Source organism: Pempheris klunzingeri, chromosome 22 (genome assembly GCF_042242105.1).
Source record: "Pempheris klunzingeri isolate RE-2024b chromosome 22, fPemKlu1.hap1, whole genome shotgun sequence".
In the NCBI taxonomy this organism is placed as follows: domain Eukaryota; kingdom Metazoa; phylum Chordata; class Actinopteri; order Acropomatiformes; family Pempheridae; genus Pempheris; species Pempheris klunzingeri.
In genome coordinates this window covers 16,822,674-16,842,277 of record NC_092033.1, presented here as the reverse complement: position 1 = coordinate 16,842,277, position 19,604 = coordinate 16,822,674, and the positions used below count along the sequence as shown (strand labels likewise).

The following is a 19,604-nucleotide window of genomic DNA, read 5'->3' as shown; positions in this document are numbered from 1 at the left end:
CGGTTATTGTGCAGTGAGATGCACTCCTGTTCATTTCTAAAAGCAAAGTTTGTATTTTTATACAGGCTTGAAATTTCTACTTGTTCAATAAATGTGTTTCGTCATGTTTGACTATCTTATGTGACATATCGTTTACGGACTATTTCTGTACTTAAAGATACTTCAAATCTGCAATTTAACATTTATAATAAAAAAAAAAAATTGTGTCGAGATACCTGTAGTAACAATCATGGGGGCCTAGTTATAGTTAAAAGTGTGGGTGCATGACTAGTGATGGGCAAGAGGAGATACAGTAGGAAAATATTCACTTAACACCTGAAAATGCCATTTAAACAATACAGAACCTTCACTAATGGCCAATAAAGCTGCTCTTTCAGTATAAAGCTCAGTTTCTATTGTACCATAGGATATTAGTTTTTCATCATGTTCTCTGTTAGTTCCAGCAGTGAACGGCCGTTGTCTGTGCTCAGAGTGGATGTAACGCATATATTTCATAGTCTGCTAAGATAAATTGCAAAGCCACTCAACTCATCTGGACATATTTTTGATTCAAAACTAAGCTTTTGCTGTGTTTGTGACCTGATTCAACATCATGTGCATTTCAGTTTTTAATCCACAATAAGCTTGGAGAGTAACCTCAAACCCTAAAAAATGAAACCCTGAAGAATGCTTGCCAAATCCTCATACACACTGTGTGTGTGTGTGTGTGTGTGTGTAAAAAGACATTATCAACATAAATACTTCCATATGGACGGAAAATGTAACTTTTAAATGGCATGCTACATATGATACATAGGATCCAAACTTGTTTTGTTTGAACATAACAAAGTTGTCTGATCGAAAAGTGGTATTAATACATAATAGCGGGGGTGCAGTTGCTCCATCTGCTCCACTGCTAAAGCACCTAAGGTTACAATTTTATGGTGGGCAGGAAATCCAAAGTGTGGCATCATTTCAAGAGGCTAAAGCCACGCTGTGTTGAAATGTGCCAAATTATTCAGACACATTCAAAATTATTTCTGCTTTGCCAATTTCACTACAGCTGAGGAGCCCCCCCCCAGGTCAGATCTCTGCCAGGATGTGGGCACAAACAGTCTGATTTCTTGTTTTGCTCCCTGCTCACTCCTCTGGGAGGGTTACTGGGCCCACTGCAGTGTTTGGCCTGGTCGGTGGTCATAAGATGCCAGGGGCAGCAGCTGCCAGGTCTACTGCTCTTAATCCAAAACCCATGCTTCATTACCAGGACCTGGGAGTGTATTCCTGCCACACACGCCGCCCGCTGCAGCGTCTGGTCTCGCTGGGTGCTGATCGTTTCAAAGTCCACTTGATCCAAACGGACAACATAACAGATTAAACCGAAAAGTTTGAAGGAGCAATGTCTGCTGCGTCGGTAGTGTTTTTCGGTCTGGTTTGTAGCCAGGGCTAGCTTGTTAGCACGCTACCTTCAGTAGATATCTCTGCAACACAGTACATAGGCTTCTTTGACTTAAGGTCAGTAGTTTTTCTTTCACGTCGTGTTGATATTGTTAGTTGGTTTTTGAATATTTCAAAGTGAAACACTGGGTTTATCTTACACATCACTTAAAACAAGACCTTCCCTTAATTGGCACCTCTGTACTAGATATGACCAACCTGTCTTTACTAACAGGGTCTGTACCACCGACCTTTAAATTAAACCTCTTCTTCAAAGACAATTGTTTATTTCAGGATTTAGCACAGCCACAGCACAGAGACAGCACTGATGAAAGTTCCATATAACCTCCTTTTTGCATCCGACGCCTGACCTCTCTCCCTATTTGTCTTGTTGGATCTTAGTGCTCCGTTTGACACCATTCACCATCACACCCTCAGACAGAGAAAGACTGAAATCGCGGATACAAGCGACCAAAATGAGTTTCCTCTGCGGAGCGTCTGGGGCTCAGCCTTAGACATTGTTTGAGGCGTTTTAATATCTGGAGGCAGCTCAGAGTAGAGCCACTGCTCCTTTGCATCTAAAAGAACCAGTTCAAGTGGTTTGGGCATCTGGTGAGGATGCCTCCCTGGGAGGAGGTGGAGAGAGTAGCCCAGGAGAGGAAGGTCTGGAGTGCCCAGTGCTAGTCTGGGAGGTAGAACTTTCCAATATCAAGCTCTTCTCTTGGGCAACCATCTACCAGTTTAGGTCTGGGAGGCAGACACCCTGTCTACATTTAAAACATTCCTTTTTGATAAAGCTCAGGGCTGGTTTAGGGGACTCACCATGATGCACTGAGCTCCTCCTTCTTCCTCTCCCTCTCCATCTTTATGCATCATCATCATCCCTTTAATGCACGTTACTAACTCTGTATCTTCCCAGGAGCTTTTGTGCTTTCTCCTCTCAGGTTCCTGTGGATCGCCTGGCTGCTGTTCTCAGCTGGATTGGATTTACTATTATTAGTCATATTCATATCATTATTATTATTATTATTATCATTTTTGCTGTTGTTGTTGCTGCAGGTTGCATCTCTGTCCGTCTTGTGATCCCTTTTGCTATGGATTGGAGCTGTAAAAATAAAAGTGATTGATTGATGGATTGACCTCCTCTATAGGCACAGTCTGTTGCTTTGCAGGATTTTATTTCATTTCACCAGTGTCAGACTTAAGATATAGAAGATATAGAAGAAGATATACCCTGATGGAAACGAGACATGCAACAGATGTAAACAATCATCCCACAGACTGTATTCACATGTTTTGGTCACGTCCACAGTGTTTGATTCACTTACTGGGGTAAAACAGTAGACCCCCCTCACTGCCTTTTTCTGAATCCCCTCATTGCTCGACAGTCACCGCTCTGCTCGCTGGGATGCTTATTCTCCTTAAATGGGCACATCCCTCCCCACCTACCCATAATAGACGGATTCATGAAGATACTGGAGTGCAATAGGCTTAACAGTATTAGGTTCTCGCTGAATACCATCAATGAAACCTGGATATCAATGAAGAAATCAACAAATGAATAACTGAGCTGAAACCAACCCCCACCACCCTTTTTTCATTTTTTATTTACTATTAATCAGTCTTCTTTGATGGGATCGGGCTGAAGTGGGGTTTGCTTTAGATAACAGAACGCTGTTAACGCTACTGCCATCTGTGTATGTTACTGATGCCAGTGAGGACTCAATAGAAAGGGGACTGTGTGAGGTTCTTCTCTGAGCAGGACGATGTTAGCAGGACTACCACGGGTGAGAAGCAGGTGAAAGCAAAGCACAAGGTGAAAAGGCAAAGTTCTCAGCGGAACCGCGCCCTTTCCGGGTGGTCGGTCCAACCCTGGCAAAGAGAGAGAGGATCCTACCTTCATCACCAACAAAACACCTACAGCAACACGTAGGGGGTTGGTGCAGCAGGTTGTGTGTGGACTGAACACCCCACACCAACTAAAAGGTTCACTTCCGCCTCTATAGCACAGAACTTCACAACAGACGATTCACACAAGGGGCGCAGAGCTTCCAGCAAAGACCGCAGCTCAGTCACTTCGCTAAGCTTGCTGGGAACAACTAGCTACTTGGAAATAAGAGCTGACCTCAGGTGCAGTCTCACTTTCACGCAGGACGTTCTAAGCACAACCCCGAGGTCAACATCTACTAACAACAAAGAGCATCCTTATGCTGGAACTGACAGTTCAGGAGGCTCACGAGAGGGAAATGCAGAAGTATTAACCACAACCGGAAGAGACAGAAAGCTAAGTGCCTGTCAGTGGAGGTTGGGGCACGAGGCTTTCCGGGGGGCAATCCAAGTGGAGGTCGCTTAAGATACGGCATCAAAGGCCAGCAGAGGATGGAGATGAGAAGTTGTAACACGCTCTACATCTTAGTCGTCCAGTTTCAGATAGTGATCGCATGCAAAAAGTGGATCAACCACCTCAGGTTAAAGCAACGCTCGAGTGGAAACACTGAATGGACACAAGGGAAAGAGGAGGAGGAGGAGGAGGAGGAGGAGAAGCAATCGGCTGTCTGTGTGATAATGCCAGTAAGATGAACCCTGAAGAAAGAAGAACATGATTGGTGCAAACTGTGGTTACCTTCAGTTTTTCTCGATTGTTTGCACGTGCTTTGTGAAAGCACGTCACATATACTCACACACACATAAAAGGCAAAACTCCTGGTGGCACATCTCCTGTAAAATCAAACGGTGTTCTGTGTTCAAATGAAGAACACTGAAGTGCTCAATGTAGAACAGTAAAACACCTGTATGAGTGCCTAATCAGCAGACTTATGTACACTTACTATGAATGTACAGTCTGTTGTGAAATGTTTCCCATACAATCCAACTATAATATACTGAAATAGAAACAAAAATATGGGTTGTTTTTTTTCAGGCTGCATCTTGACTTGTGTTCTCCCCGGCCAAGCCGAGGGGGGAATCACTGCCTCACATCATGGATCCTGCCGTGAAAAGCTTCACCACACCTCCATCTGCACGTGCGTCCTCCAAAGCTTGCAGAGCTGTGCTGACCACATGGTAAACCTGAGGGGCCCCGAGCCTGATCGCAGATTGTGGCTCTCCTCGCTCTTCTTCTCCCTCCTCTGTTGGCACAGCTCACCCAACGTGTGCCCCGTTTGTCTCTGACTGCAAACAACAGTGTGAGGAGTTTTAGTCAAGTCATATTTTAAACACAGAACTTTTACTTGTGACAGATTCACATTTGTTGTAACGTCATTTGTTCTTACTAGAAGTCAGTAAGTCAGTGAATAAACTGACTTACTTGCAGCTTGGCACTACTCTTGCTTGGACCCGTGCTGGATAAAGGTGGAGTCCCTCAGGGTGCTGTAGCGGTCCTCCACCACCTGAGGGAGCAGCAGGACAAAACATGCAAGGAGGAGGATCAGACTTTGGTGGTGGGAGGGGTGGGGGATGTTGGACAAGGTGCAAAAAAGTGGATATTATTATGTGGGTGTGCTTCTGTGTCATGATGAGTACACACACACACACACACACACACACACACACGCGTGGATGTTTCCCACCACTCATGGGAGCACATGTGTACCCCCCCCCCCATATATAAGAAGAGAGAATAGAACAGGTATTCCCTTTACCTTGGCTTTACACGTGCATCAGAGTGGCAGTGTACTGTAGCTGTCCATATCTTAGCCCCAGGGTGCCCCCACTGTGGGTGCCTCAGCACCCACTGAACCAGTAAGGACTCTCTGACTTTATCTCCTGCTGATCTTTGATTTACACTATAAGAAGAGTACTAACTCATGTAGTCATTTAATACAGTGAGTTTACCAACACGTCCCCCCCCACCCCACCCCACAGCACCCCATCACCGTGTGGGGTGCTGTGGATCTGCGCGCGGTGACAGGTGCCAGAACCGGATGTGGTCAGTGTGGATTTTTTTTCGCCCCCGGCCGGCGGAGCGCGTCTGTGGGGTGGGGGTGGGGGGGTATATAAAGGTATGAGCTGACACCGGCGTGGCCTCTGCGAGCTAAACATCACGCCTCGGAAGGGGGCCACTCAGATCGGGGCTTTCGGATGTCCCGTGGCACGATTTAACGCGCACGACTCAGAGACACGAGGTGGGTCAGCTGTTCCGCTGTGCTGGTGAGGGTTGTGCCGTCGCGTGGGGCCGATCGCACTTGATGCGACTCACACAGAGCGGCCAAAGTTTCGCCTGTGCTGCTGTCCGGGAAGCTGATGTCTGCAGCGAGGCTCGGGTGGATCACCTTTCTTTTAATCGACATCCGGACCTGATTGCGACACGATTCAACCCGGTGGCAAAGCTTTAATTGCTCATTTCATCCCCACCTTTTTTTTTTTTCCCCCATTCTGCTCCTAATAACCCCCCACCCAGCCTTCAGGACAGGGGAAGGATGCATCACATGTGTTTGTGTTGTGTGCGTGTTTTTTGAGCTGCTGCTGCTTCATGATCCATCCAGAGAGCACGCTGTTCACCAGCCGCTGGAAATGCACTGTCACGGGGTTGGCTTCTGCCCAAACTGGGCTCAGTCCATCTCCACCTCTGCTCAAACACTCAACTTGGTACCAGCAGCATCCTTTTTTTTCTCTCTGTCTCTCTCTCTGTGTTGCAGCTGCAGGGCACAGCTCACAGTTTGTTGTTTCTGATCACCAAAATATGTCGCCCCTTCTTTCCAGTGTGGAGCTCAACATGGTGCAGCTGTCTCCCTCCCCGGCCCAGGATGTCACCCCTCCGCCCGAGCGCTCTGAGGAGGGGCAGCAGGGACAGGAGGACCAAGGGAGCACTGGTAGCCCGAAGGTGGGCTCGCCCGGCGGTCTGAGCGCCCTGCAGCTCAGCCTGGAGGCCTCCACCGCCTACCACGGCTATGAAGCCTACATAGAAGACGGGCTCATCTGTCTGAAGCACAAGGTCCGCAACCTGGAGAAAAAGAAGGTATGGATGGATGGAGGAGGAGGAGGAGGCCGAGCCCAGTGGGGGTTTAAGGGCTCCAAGGTGGAGGCCAGGTACCTGGATTCTGTGACATGTGTGTTGTGCCCACAGCTGAAGCTGGAGGACTACAGGAGGAGGCTGGACCAGGGCGAGGCACTGAACAAGGATCAGATGGTGAGACTGTGGCCATGCCATGGTTTTCATCTTGTGTATGTGAATGTGTTGATGGGGGTTGTTTCTCTGATTTTTCCAGGCGGCTGTGGAAAAATACGAGGAGGTGATTCATAACCTGGCATTTGCACAGGAGCTTCACAAAACCTTGGACGGTTTGACTCAGAACGTGAGTCTTTGAGTGTCACTGTTTAACGTTCCACTGAAGGGTAAATGCCTTTTGTCCCAGTGCCCCCTTTGGCTGAGTGCGTCCCAGATGTTGAGTTTAGCTCTCCGTGTAGCTGGACACTTCCTACAGGCTCAGTGTCCTGGCAAAGACCTGCTTAACTGAACATATGCACAAGTATTCTGATATTGGGAATCTGTTTGATCTCTTTGTGGCTGCTTTTGCTTCTGTGTTCATCCAACCTCTTATTAATGGTCTTTTTATTTATTTTTTAAAGCAGATCTATCAAACATCTAGTGAGAATTTGCTGCTTTTTCTTTAAGTTACGTAACAATGAACTGTAAATTGATTTTGGACTATTGGACAGAAAAAAACCTCCACCTTAGACAGTTTCTAAATTGCTGTATATAAATGTTTGATTGATCTGATTTTTTTGTTTTTTCCTTCTAATTGACGATGAGGAGAAGTTTGCTGCAGCCCTACATGGACTGAGGCAAAGCTAACCTGCCACTCTTCAAAGACTGAGACTATAAGACATTAACAGATAGGATTAGAGAGTATCTTTGTGGAAGTGTTGCCTTTTCTTCCAAATGTCTTGGATTGCTAGTAATTTGCAATGCAAGTGTGGCAGGGTGTTTTAAAGATAAACTTAAAATATCTGTGCATATCCTTTTTTTTTTTTTTTTCTTAACTGTATATTTTGCATTCTTGTGATCCAAAGCTTGCTGTGAGCTTTTAGATGGAGGCCCATAGTGTTGGGGCCATTAATTTATTAGTCCGATGTATTAGATTACGTGTGGAGGACAACAATACTGACTTAACGCCACATTAAACCGAAGATGATCAGTTTTTATGATGACCGGCGGTCACGGCGTTTGAGCGTGGAGTCTGATCTCTCTTCATTTAACACAACCAAAAGAGGCGTTTACGACCGGGCTTCTCGTTTTCTGCCACCAGCTGTCGACTAAAATGACAAATTTCTGTAACCATTAAACTTGGCTGTCCGGAACATTTACCTCCGTCGCCGGAGTGGAACTTTATGCTCACTGGAAGAGTTTTCAAAGCTTTCAAGTTGAGGCTGAAAGTCTCGATCGCAGGCCGTTCATAGATATGTTGGTTTATACCTTGTCAGACTTGGTTGGAGTGAACAGCATAATTTGACTTAAATATGTGGCTTAAATAAAATGTAACCAGCTAATTGAGATCTGGAGTGAAAATGTCAGGCTCCAGCTAGATGTCTCCTGATTCCAGTCTTTATGTTAAGCTCAGCTAATCAACCCCAGGCCCACAGATGATACACAGATGCAGCAGTAATCCATTTTCTCTTCAAATTCTGGGGAAGAAAGTAAATAATCCTGTTTCCCCAAATGGGTTTTCAATTTAAAAAAAAACAAACAAAACAATTTGCAGTTGCTGAGAAGCCAGAAGAAGGCTGCGAAGAAGGAGCAGGTGGAGAAGGCGGAGGCGGAGAAGAGGCGTCTGAGCACCGTCCTCCAAGTCCAGCACCTCCTCCGCAGTTTGCAGCAGGAGCACGTCCGGAGAGACCTGCTGGCCGGACACGACCGGGCGCCCCACGTCCCGGCCCAGCAGCTGCACGGCCTGAGTCAGCTCGCCGCCCTGCTGGGAGTCGAGAGGAACAACAGACTCGGGTGAGTGTCACTGGAGCACCCAGTGTCTGCCACTGGAGCACCCAGTGTTTGCAGAAAACACTGCAAGTGACAAGTCGAACCTTCTTCCAGAGAGTCGATGGGGGGGGGTCATTAATAATACAGTGACTCAGCAGACGTCAGATCTCTAGACAGCCCGGGTATTAACTTTCTGAGCCATAGTCTCTTTAATGTTGGTATTTCAGTACATTCCCAGCTCATCCACCCTCGCCCCCACATTAATTTGTTGTATGATGGATGAGGATGATGCTACAAAAACAACAAAATGTTTCAGCAGCAAAAGCAAAATGGCCCCGATTTCAGTAAAAAAAAAAAAAGGAGCATTTGTCTGCACTGCTGTCTTGTTACTGTTAACATTAACTCTGATCGGACACTAAACTGTCAGGGGAGCAGAAGAGAAGGCGGCGCTCGCTTTTCCACCACTTTGCATTGCTATTTTTAAAGAATTGTGTAATTTATGCCGTCTTTCAAATCAGTGTGAAAACACTGTGTGTGTGTGTGTCACCTCCTACAATTAGATGTCAGTCCGACCTGAGCAGTAAGGGACAGACTGCTGCCTTAAGAATCACAAAATCGAGTGCAAGTGGAGTCTTTAAAAGCGCAGTCAAGCTGGGCAAATGAAAGGTTTAAGTGTTTTTTTCAGTTTAGTAATGTGTGTCCTAACACAGCTTTTTAATGGTAAAGAGCCTCCACAGCTCGGCTCGTATTTAGAGCACAGAGCTGCTCTGCTCTCCTCCTGTGAACTCCTTCATCTTCCCTGTGTTGTAGTTTAGAGGAGCAGATGGAGCAAGCTGCTCAGACCTACTTGGACCTGCTGGAGGGGAAAGACAAGCCGGTGGCTGGATCCACATGTGAGTACGAGTTCAGTTGCCCCACACTCTTCTCAGTCCAGCCTGGTGCGACTTTGTTAATCCTAATGCTGTTAAGTGTGTTCTGCAAAGGTTGATGGAAAATATGGTCCTCAAGCTTGGATGGAAGCTTCTTCTTCTTTTCCTGGGATAACTGCATGCTCTCGTATTGTGGCGGTGGTGCCGGTAATTGACACGTGGAAAGTTCAAAACACGAAGCAGTCGTTGCAGCTTCACGACTGGAAACGTGCACATTTTTATTTAGCTGTTAATTTGCTAAGGTTTTAGCTCAGCCCATCAATGCTACGTTGCTACAAACAGAACTTTTTCATGCCAGACCTATCGGTTATGAAGACATTACACTCAGTGCTGTGACCCGTTTTAGGAATGTTACTTCTTTCCTGACTCTCACATCTGATACAAACGGCCCAACCTACTGAAATGAGAACCAACTTGTAACAAATCTTTCCTTTAGGGCCTCCTGAAGTAATTTATTTAATTTTTTTTTTTCCCCTGTAATTGACTCCTATCTTTTCAGTTAAGCTGTTCAAAGAGGAGCTCGTCCGGCTGTTGAACTGCAAGTACTTCAATTGTCTTCCACCCAACAAGCCCTCAGAGTTCCTGAGCTCGACCGGCCACAGCAGTAAGAAGATCATGCTTATTTCCAATCCATAAGAGTGCTGAAGATAACAGTTTGGTATTAAAACCTTGCCAGTATGAAGTTGGATGTACTACAAAAGTGACTGTATGCCTCCTACTTAATCTGAATAGGGTGAAATACAGATTTTTCTTTCTTTCTCTTTTGCTTCCTGTCAGCCACGTCGAAGCCAAAACCGAATGAAGCTTCCAAGGAGGTAAGACCTGCAGCCAGTCTGGTTTTGAAAGCTGTATTTTGTGTGTGTGTACTTGTACAATTCTCTTTTTTTAGATCCAATTTTAGCTTTAGACCTTGGAAGTTGGGACATTTTTGGAAAGTGAAGACACTTTGCCTGGTTCACAGAACTTCAAGGGCTTCTTGAGGGTTATGACCTGGTTTTAAGGTTAGGTTGGGTTGGGGGGGGGGTGTTAGGTGCAGGGGAATGCATTATGTAAAGTATAGAAGTGTGTGTGAGTGCGTGACTGAGCATGCTCCAGGATCCACTGATGCTCTGTTGGTGATATGGCAGTTTTTCAACAGACTGTACCTGACTGACATGGAGACTCCTCCCACTCAGAACTGGAAGGAGGACTTCCAGGCGATGAGGGAGCGGGAGCCTCCGGACTGCTGGGACATGGAGTTCTCAGATGGAGCCTCCACGCCCCAAACTGCAGTCCATAAACCATGGAGGAGAGCTGCCACGTTCATCCCCAAAATCCCAATCTCCGCCAAGAAGCAATCCGCTGACTGCAAACAGGTGAGACCTCATCCAACCGTGGAAAAACTTCAGTACAATAAGTTGAGCATGGAGCACACTTCTACCCTCACTAATGCTTCTGTGGAAAGCTGCCCTGCTCTCGTATGGAGCCTGAACCACCCGCTTGGCTTTCATTTACACATTTTGGCGCTCCGATTTGTGGACTTATTCTGTGAAATTACCCATTTTCAAATCCCATCTAACTTTTGGAGAGCAGGACTGTTTTCTATGAACTTGTGCCCCAGGAGTGAACGAAATGAGACCAATATTTATTAAATGTACTGTTGGTCGCTGGTTTAATAATAAAAAAAAGGCTCTGGCAAAGAAATGGTTGGAAAGACATTTCCAAAATGAAGATAAGGGCTTACATGGGCTGTGGCTCAGTGGTAGAGTGGGTCGTCCCTCAATCAGAAGGTCGGGGGCTGAACCCCAACTTGCTCCTGAAGCAGCTTCAGTGTGTGAATGAGTATGAAAGAATAGTCTCCTCCAAATTACATTCCTCCTGTATGAATGATGTGTGAATGGGTGAATGAGGATGAGATGTAAAGCGCTTTGAGTAGTTGAAATGACTAGAAAGGAGCTATACAAATACAGACCATTTACATTAACCATAAACTGGAACCATTTTTGTCACGCTGGGAATACTGCGTATAATAATATAATTACTATTATTAGAGATGTAGACCGGATTTTGTATTTGCAAATCTTTATTTCTATTGTGAGGAAAAGCTCACTCCCTAATGTTTAAATTTCATTGTTAGTGTTTATTATATTAGAAGACCTCTAAAAATGGGACATCTCAGACACATTTTGTAAATATTCCATTTTAGAATGGAAAGTAGTTGAAATTCAAATGCTATGATTTTTAGTTGCAGCAGTTTCTCAAATATATATAATTTTTTTTTTTTGTTCATTTAAAGCATGTCGAGGCATCAACACTCTAAAGTTGCTATGATATGTGGTCCGATCAAGTGTTTTCTACCTGTACGACATGGCTGAGCAGCCTGCTGTCGTACAACTGTCTGTCAGACTACATTATACGACAAATGAAAGTCGTGAAGACTGAAGAGCTTGAAGTCCAAACCCTGCTTCCCTTCCATCTGTATAGGCAGATTTTCAGGCAGTAAACCAGAAGTTTAACTGTGTCCATTAGTTTGTTCAGTATGTCATGCACTTAAATTGTCGCAATTTTGCTCCCCAAATTTAAGAGACCAAAAAAAATAACAAATGCTCACAAGTACAGAAGTCTTAAGCTAAGCAGGAGTCTGGTTCACACTCTTTGTACAGGATGTTACTGTTCAACGATGGTCTCCACAATAATGAATGCATGCTGTTCTCCCCAGAGAAAAGAGAGAAGAGCCAAAGGAGAGCAACATGCCAAGTCGGTGAGTACAAAACCGCTGCTTTCAAATGCACAGACGGCTGGAACCAACTTGCAAACTACTTCCTTGTAAATTCCTGACAGGCAGTTCATATGGATATGCCTGTGGAGGTTTTCAACTCTCCGTCTGCCTTACCCAAAGACCCCGTCCTGAGGAAGAAGCACCTAGAAGACCTCATGACAAAGATCCACGGCTCCTTCAGTTTCATGCAGGTGCTTTAGCTGTTTGAAGCTTCTGAGTCACCCAGAACGAGATCTATTGGGTTTGCTTCGCAGTAGTTAAAGGTTTTAAAACTCCCTTTGTCCTCTTCAGGACTCTCTTCTGGATGGTGAGAGCTCCCCCACTAATGGCCACCCCAGACTGAAGAGACGGCCGTCTGAATCTCCCTCTCCTCTGGGTAACTTGGAACAAGTTAACAAATCTTGCAATCAGACAAGACCGTCTCGAATTGGCTTCCCCCTCATTTACTGCTTCTGGAGCTTTTAACGCACATCACATGGTCTTCATCGGTTGATGGAGTTTGCTCGCTTTGCAGATGGAGTTTAGACAGATCTCCAGTTCCATGACAGAGGAAGACCCTAGACCTGTATCACAGCTCAAGTCTAGGACTCTGTCTTTTTATGCAGTGGTCACATGATGGAGGCGGATACACGGGGATGTTGGGTTACAGCTACAGCAAGAGCTGCAAAAAGTGTTTGTCTCCATATTGCCCACCTTGTTGTGCACACATGCAGACGCATCACTGATTTAATGCACATTCTTAATAAGATTTCACACTATTCAGTAGGCAGTTGGTAGAAATGCTCTTACAAATGAAGACATTTCACTATTGGATGAAATTTGGTACAGAGATTCATGGTTACAGATGATGCATCCTACGGGCCTTGATGCCCTGACTTCCTCTAGTCACGTCAAAATCTCAATTTGTCCAAGATTTCGGCTTGTGTCCAAATACCTAATTGCTAAACAAAGCTGGCGAGCATGGTAAGTGTTACAAATCAGAATTCCTTTATTGTCATTGTGCAAGAAGCACAACAACATTGAAATGAGAAACAGCCGCTCTCATGGACAGTGCAAACAACAGAAGGTGCAAAATACAGAATAGTGCAAAAGAACGACAGAATAAACTTTAGTGCAAAAACTGTACTGGGGGGGGGTATTAAATGCTAAACGTGAAAGCATTGCTGTGTCTGAACGCAGCCTCAGAGCTTCTAGCATGGCTGCAGACTTGTGTTCTGGTGAGACTTATTAAACTTAATCATTGTCTACAAGAAAACTAAATGAAGCACTGGGAATGGGGGGGCGGCAAACAATCAATCAATTTCATATGAAAATGTGTCTTTTTCTTTCTTTCCCTCCAACTAACCAGCTCACACAGACTTGAGAAGCCCAGTTGAAGTCCTTCCCAAAGCAATGCATGTAAGCTGTCAACGTTTTGTCTATTTGTAGTAAGTAACCCAAATTGAAATCACTTGGACTTGTCATCACTTCATCCTCATCCCCCGCTCAGTCCACTCCACTGCCTACCAGGCTCATGGAGCGCAAAGCCAGTTTAACAAATGGGGATCAGTGCCTAGAGACCTGCGACCTGGAGCTTTCCTCAAAGGACCTACCTCATGTAAGAACCGGTACACTGGCTATGAGATGGAACGTTTTTTTTTTTTTTTTTTCTTTTTCTGGTAACCCTGCATTTCTACATGCTCAAAGTTGATTCATCTCCACAGGAGCCGCTGCAGTTGGCTGAAAGAAAGAAGTTTTCTTCACCGCCGCTGTACCGCAGAGAGTCTACCATCTCTGTCAGTCTGGAGGAGAAGAGCTGTCCTCGTGTAAGTGGTCGTTCTTTGTCCCATCAAAAGACGAAGCACTTTAAATTAAACTCAAACGCGTCAGCTTAACTTTTGATCTGTGTTTTCCACAGACGCCTACAGCTGGATCGGAGCGGCAGTCCCCCTGTAATGGGGTGGCATCTTGCAAATCCACTCCCCCTCAGGGACAAACTTTCTCCACCCCCCCCACTAGACGAACCCTGACGTCTGCGCAGTTTCAGAACATCCAGTCAGTAAGTCTCCTGAATTATGCTCTTTTGGATTTTAAGCCGTTAAGACTCAGATGTCTTCAGGTTTGCTGCAGCGTGTCACCAATTGGTCCCCTTCCTCTTTTGACTGTATTCACATCTGGTATTATAAAGTGGAATCTTTATCTTAAATCTCACGTGAGGTCGGTAGGTGGATCCTGCAGACATGTCGAACACGGTGCAGCCCAGGTCAAGGGAAGCCATTTGGGATACTGGGGGGGGGGGTTTCCACAACATGCAGGTCCAGAGTCTAAACAGACGGAGACACAAAGGCTGCTGTACTGTAAAATTGAACCCTTGTATGGTGTTCGGGTTTGTGGGACCTGATTTCATCCGTTTTTATGTTCTTTATCAAAAGGGAAATTATACGATTAATCATTTTTTTTCAGACTCATATTGATGAGTCTGAGTTTGAAAAAATAATTAATCGTAAAAAAAATAAACGGGTCCCACAGACCCGAACATCATACAAGGGTTAATGCACAAAGGTAATTGGAACTAGTAGAGATGCTTGCCAGCTTTACTGCCTAGATTTAGTCATGTGACTCTGGTCTTGCGTGACCCTTGGGAGTCTCTGAATGGTCCATAGGCTCTTTTCTTAAAAAGAAGAGGACGCAGGTTCCAGGCCTGAAATATAAAGCTAATGTGGAAGCTAATGTTAAACCTGCGTTCTTCCTAATGACAGCATGGGGTGCCTCCGCCGTTCACAAAAACAAGTCAGATTGTTGAGAAGTCTGAGAAAATGACCCTCCCTCTCACTTAATAGCAACCGAGACCATAAACTCATTAGGAAAATGTTTACTGAGGTAATAGATTAAGTATTCAATATGACATGTTCATTATGTAAATGATGGTAAAGCAGGGGGTGCTTTAGGGAGGGGCTACCTTGTGACTAACCAATCACAGGCAGCTCATGCCTCAGCATAACCAGGAGCAGATCTTCTAAATCAAGCATCACTCACAGGATCTGAACTCAAGACTTCAAAACGGCCCACAAACCACATCATGGTGGCTACACCACTTCTTGTATACGGTCTGATTGTTCTCTAATGGTCACTTTTCAACGAAAAAAAGCTCTGTTGGTAGCCTGTTGGGGCACCTTGAGATATCAGGAAGAATGTGAGTTGACATTTTAACACAATGTGCCAATTAATAATAAAGAATGCAGATTGCATTATTTAGGCCACCTCTGTATGTCATGACCGGTTTTCCTCTTATGAAAAATGTATTGCATGCTAATATGGGGTAGAAATGGGTTTTTTTTTTTTTTTTTTGACATAACTTGCAGGCCTTCTATCCAGTGTGAGTGAAAACATGCAAGTTTACGTCTCAGCGGCATTTTGTGAGACTTCCCCAGGCTTGAATCCACTCTGGAACACATTGGGCCCCATTTCCAATACATGCAATGCAGTACAATGAGTCTCACCTATGCTGCATATAGTTGTATTATACTATAGCACATCTCTTATGTGCCTTCGTCATCCAGATAACAACTCTGGTACAAAGAAATGCAGGCATCCTGCCCTGAATTGCTTAAAGAAGAACTAATGCATGGAAGACCCTTGATAGAATTCATAGTCGGTGTAACACTACTGCGTTGTTGCATTTGTGCTTTTCTTTTTGATATTAGTAGTTTGATCTGCCCAAAACATAGGAGCTGCAAACACGGTAATTAGGTTCTGATGACTCATAACTCCTATTCATTGGTGGCCCCCTCTAAATGTGCACTGTGTCATTGTAAATGGGAAGCATGAAGGACTGTCTAGTTTAGTTTTTGGGAGGTGTATCATGCTGTAAATGTGGTAAAACGCTGTGTAACTTGATCCGCACAGACAAGTTGACTGTTTAAAGTCCATGCCTGAGGGGAATTCCTAAATGACCACTATAGTGTCCTTTACCCAGAACAAATCAAACGTGTGCACAGAAGCATACTCCAATGACATGTTGTCACTCAAGACCAAACTGTAGAGTCTTATCTTGGTCTAGACACAACCTAAACATTCTTATATGTGGACCTAATGGAGCCTCGTACACTTTCTGCAAACCTTTTTGGTTCCTTCTCCCTGTAGGTCTTCAAGGGAAGTCCCTCCTTGCCTCAGAATGGGGAGCTGAACTACACCCCTGAGCCCAGGTACAGCACTGCCAGTACCCAAACACCACCCGAGTTTGCTCCCTCAGAAGATGAACCACAGCCGGGTATGTTGATCGAACTCTTATGCTCCTAAACTCGACCCACGTAGCCTGAATGGTCAAGCGTAGACTGTCTGAGACCCATTTAATTCTGCATCGTTTCTCCAGTGTACCAGTCTGACTACGCGGGCAGTAATGGTGGACAGATCTTCCTGTCCCCTGGTCAGTCGGGAAGTGCGAGTCGCCCCGGCCAGTCGTACCCCAACAGAGGATCTGTGAGAGGTATGGCACGTGGTGGCAAGGGACTGGCACAATCCTTTCGGTCTTCTGGTTGGCATCGAGGTATCTATCCTCAGCTCTCCTTCCCTCTTTTTGGGGTTTTCACCACTCCTGCACCTTTCTTCCTCTTGGCCTAAAGCTTGAAAGGCTGAAATGAATCTCACTGAGGTCGTTCTGAAGCTCAACACTGTTTTTTTCTATCTTCAGGAGGACCCTACATCCCCCAGACTCATTTCAGGGATTCTGGCCCTCTTCTTTATGCTGCTCGAGTAAGTGAATCCCTTTCCTACTATGTCTTATTGGCTCTGTGACGAGCACATTAAGATGACTTTTCTATGAATTGGATTAGGATGGATTATAGATCACAAGTTATCTGGGGGATGCTGTCAAATATGAAATTAGAGCTCGCCGTCTGTGGCTCAGTAGACCCACTAACCCGCACACATAAATGATGATTTTTATTAGTTCTGCATCAAATTAAGTCATTTCAGTGTGTTTGACCCACTGGGGTTGGTGTCATGTGACCTCCAATACAGACTGGCCAGTGTCATCACAGCCAGTGATGACACTGCGACCTGCAAACACCAAAACTTGCAACATCTACATATGTTACGTTTTTCCCCAGTTCTTTAACAAAGTACTGTTCAAAGATGATGTGGCTTCCTTATCTTGCACTTTGATTGGTGACGGATTCAAAAAACAATGAGGGACTGATTTATATATTTAAAAAAACAAAAAAAAAAAACAAACAAACCTTGGAGCATAATTATCAATCTCTTTAGTGGTCTTTTGCACCTGACTATTATGATGATGGATTGATGATTTCATGAAGTGAATGCACATCATTCCCAGTTTCAATTTTTCTTGGTCTTAAATAAACTGGCTCAACTTCTCTTTTTTTTTTTTCTTTTTTTTTTTTTTTTCCCGATCATCTGACTGCTTGTCACCTTTTTCCTAAGTCTCTGAAGTTGTAACGGTAGTAATATCTGATATTGCTGCTTATAATTAAGCAGTAAGGGGAAACTGAAAATACTAATGTCATACCACAGACGATCAAAAGCTATTGTGCAAAGAGGTCATGCAGTGCATGCATAACACCCAGTGCGGTCTTGTTGCTTTGTCAGTCTGCATATGTGTGTTATAGTCCCTCTATGGTATTTTCAGGACTCTGCATACCAACACGGCTATAGACGTGGAGGAGGGAGGCATAACTCTAGCGGTAAGAACACAAACCAAACCATCATCTATGCCTCAGGGACGAGCTCCTCCTGAAGGGTGGCACGTGATTGGTTCCATCAAAAAAAAAAACTCTGCTCATCTGTCTGGTAGTTAATTGATGCTGCTTATGGTTTCTTATGGGAACAGCAACAAATTGGCCACTTTTTTTTTGATACTGTTGCACCAAAGCATATGCTTGAATTTCAATACCCAGGCCTGGTAGCTGCAGAAGAGGTTCACATTACAAGTTATGTACAGACTTGTACACACATCACATTGACATGAAGTCACTAACATTTTAAACCATCTTAATGGCAGGATGAGTTTGTTAAAGTTCAACAATTCTAATCAACTGTGCATCAATTCAATAACTTTGCAATACTTAAGATGTCCAATTTACATTATTTCTTTAATTCTGCCAAGAGTAATAAGGTAAAATATCTAAAATTATGCTTTATGGAGCCGACTTGACCATAGTTTTAATATATTCTAAATGTAGGCTTAATCTGTCTGCATAATTTTGTTTGCTGCCACTAAGAACGACTTCAGAGCTGCTCAAACTAATCACACCAAGGGGGCTGAACGGAGTCTGATTTTTAACCAGATTAAATGATGCACCCAAACACACGTAGTGCACCAGTCATTACTGTCATTATAAGCTAATGTCTTAACATGGTGTGTTTGTCGTCTTTGCAGCAGCCTGGAGTGACTCTTCCCAGGTGAGCAGCCCAGACAGGGAGGGAGCCTTCACAATTGTGGACTCGGGTCACGGGGATTCCCTGTCTGTCTCCACCGTGGAGGTCCCTCTCACGCCCCACGGCCATCATCACACAGCCCTGCTTCCTATGCAACTCTACCCCCTCTCCCAGCCACTGCGCGTGGCCTTCACTGCCTCTCGCACCGCCAACTTCGCCCCAGGCAACCTGGACCAGCCCATCGTGTTCGACCAACTGCACAGCAACCTCGGAGAGATGTACGACACCCACATCGGCCGCTTCACGTGTCCCATCAATGGAACCTACGTCTTCATCTTCCACATCCTGAAGCTCGCCATCAACGTGCCGCTCTACATCAACCTCATGCGCAACGAGGAGGTGATCGTGTCGGCGTACGCCAACGACGGAGCCCCGGATCATGAGACGGCCAGCAACCACGCCATTCTGCCCCTCTTCCAAGGAGATCAGGTGTGGCTCCGGTTGCATCGCGGTGCCATCTATGGGAGCACTTGGAAGTACAGCACCTTCTCTGGCTTCCTGCTGTACCAGGACTGAAGTATTGTTGAACAAACGGCTCTCTGTGTGTTGGGACTGTTTGCTTTGTACTAGTGGAGATTATACTGACATTTCAGTACGGTGGTCAGGCTGCATGCCCAGTGCCCTTTCTTCACCAGAAAGCCCATTCATAACATAACGTGTGTCAGTGGCCAAATGGTGTGATCTATACTTAAAGCCATTATCTACATTTGAAATGGGAATTGTGACTGCTTGAAATGAACCAAATATACTTGATTCCCCATTAATGTGTAGTTTGGTGCTAGTACAACTGGGCCTCTATCATCTTGCTGTAAATCATCCTGTAGCAGATCACCTGTTCACTTCACAGGTCATTAATATCAGTGAGCACTCTAATGCAATGTCATGAATTTGTGCCTTTTTTTTTTTTTCCCCTCTTTTGTTCTTTTCTGAATGGCTTTGGATGACTGACCAGATGTTGCGCCTAATGGAACTGACTGGCTGAAACTACAATTGACTGTTGGTGTGTGCGTGTGTCTTGGTGGTGGGTATGGTGTTGAACACTTAATTGTTGCACTAACAGACTACTGTGGAGAGATGGAAGTGGTCCCTTGATGTGCCTAAATAAAAGATGAGCAATGAAGTTTGTGCGCTTCACCTCTTTCTCAATTCCAGA

At 45.0% G+C, this 19,604-nt stretch overlaps 1 protein-coding gene across 1 annotated transcript; it reads left to right on the top strand.

Annotated features, from left to right (window-relative positions):
• Positions 1 to 6,127: 6,127 nt before the first annotated feature.
• caprin2 (caprin family member 2) lies at positions 6,128 to 19,279 on the top strand. The gene is made up of 20 exons (XM_070853888.1): positions 6,128 to 6,370; positions 6,479 to 6,541; positions 6,621 to 6,707; positions 8,115 to 8,353; positions 9,140 to 9,222; positions 9,758 to 9,862; positions 10,036 to 10,073; positions 10,386 to 10,613; positions 11,957 to 11,998; positions 12,079 to 12,207; positions 12,308 to 12,392; positions 13,365 to 13,414; positions 13,506 to 13,613; positions 13,720 to 13,819; positions 13,924 to 14,054; positions 16,139 to 16,265; positions 16,368 to 16,541; positions 16,686 to 16,747; positions 17,643 to 17,697; positions 18,396 to 19,279. Exons 1-20 carry the CDS (start codon positions 6,128 to 6,130, stop codon positions 18,965 to 18,967), a joined length of 2,721 nt encoding a protein of 906 aa, XP_070709989.1. The 3' UTR covers positions 18,968 to 19,279.
• Positions 19,280 to 19,604: the final 325 nt, after the last annotated feature.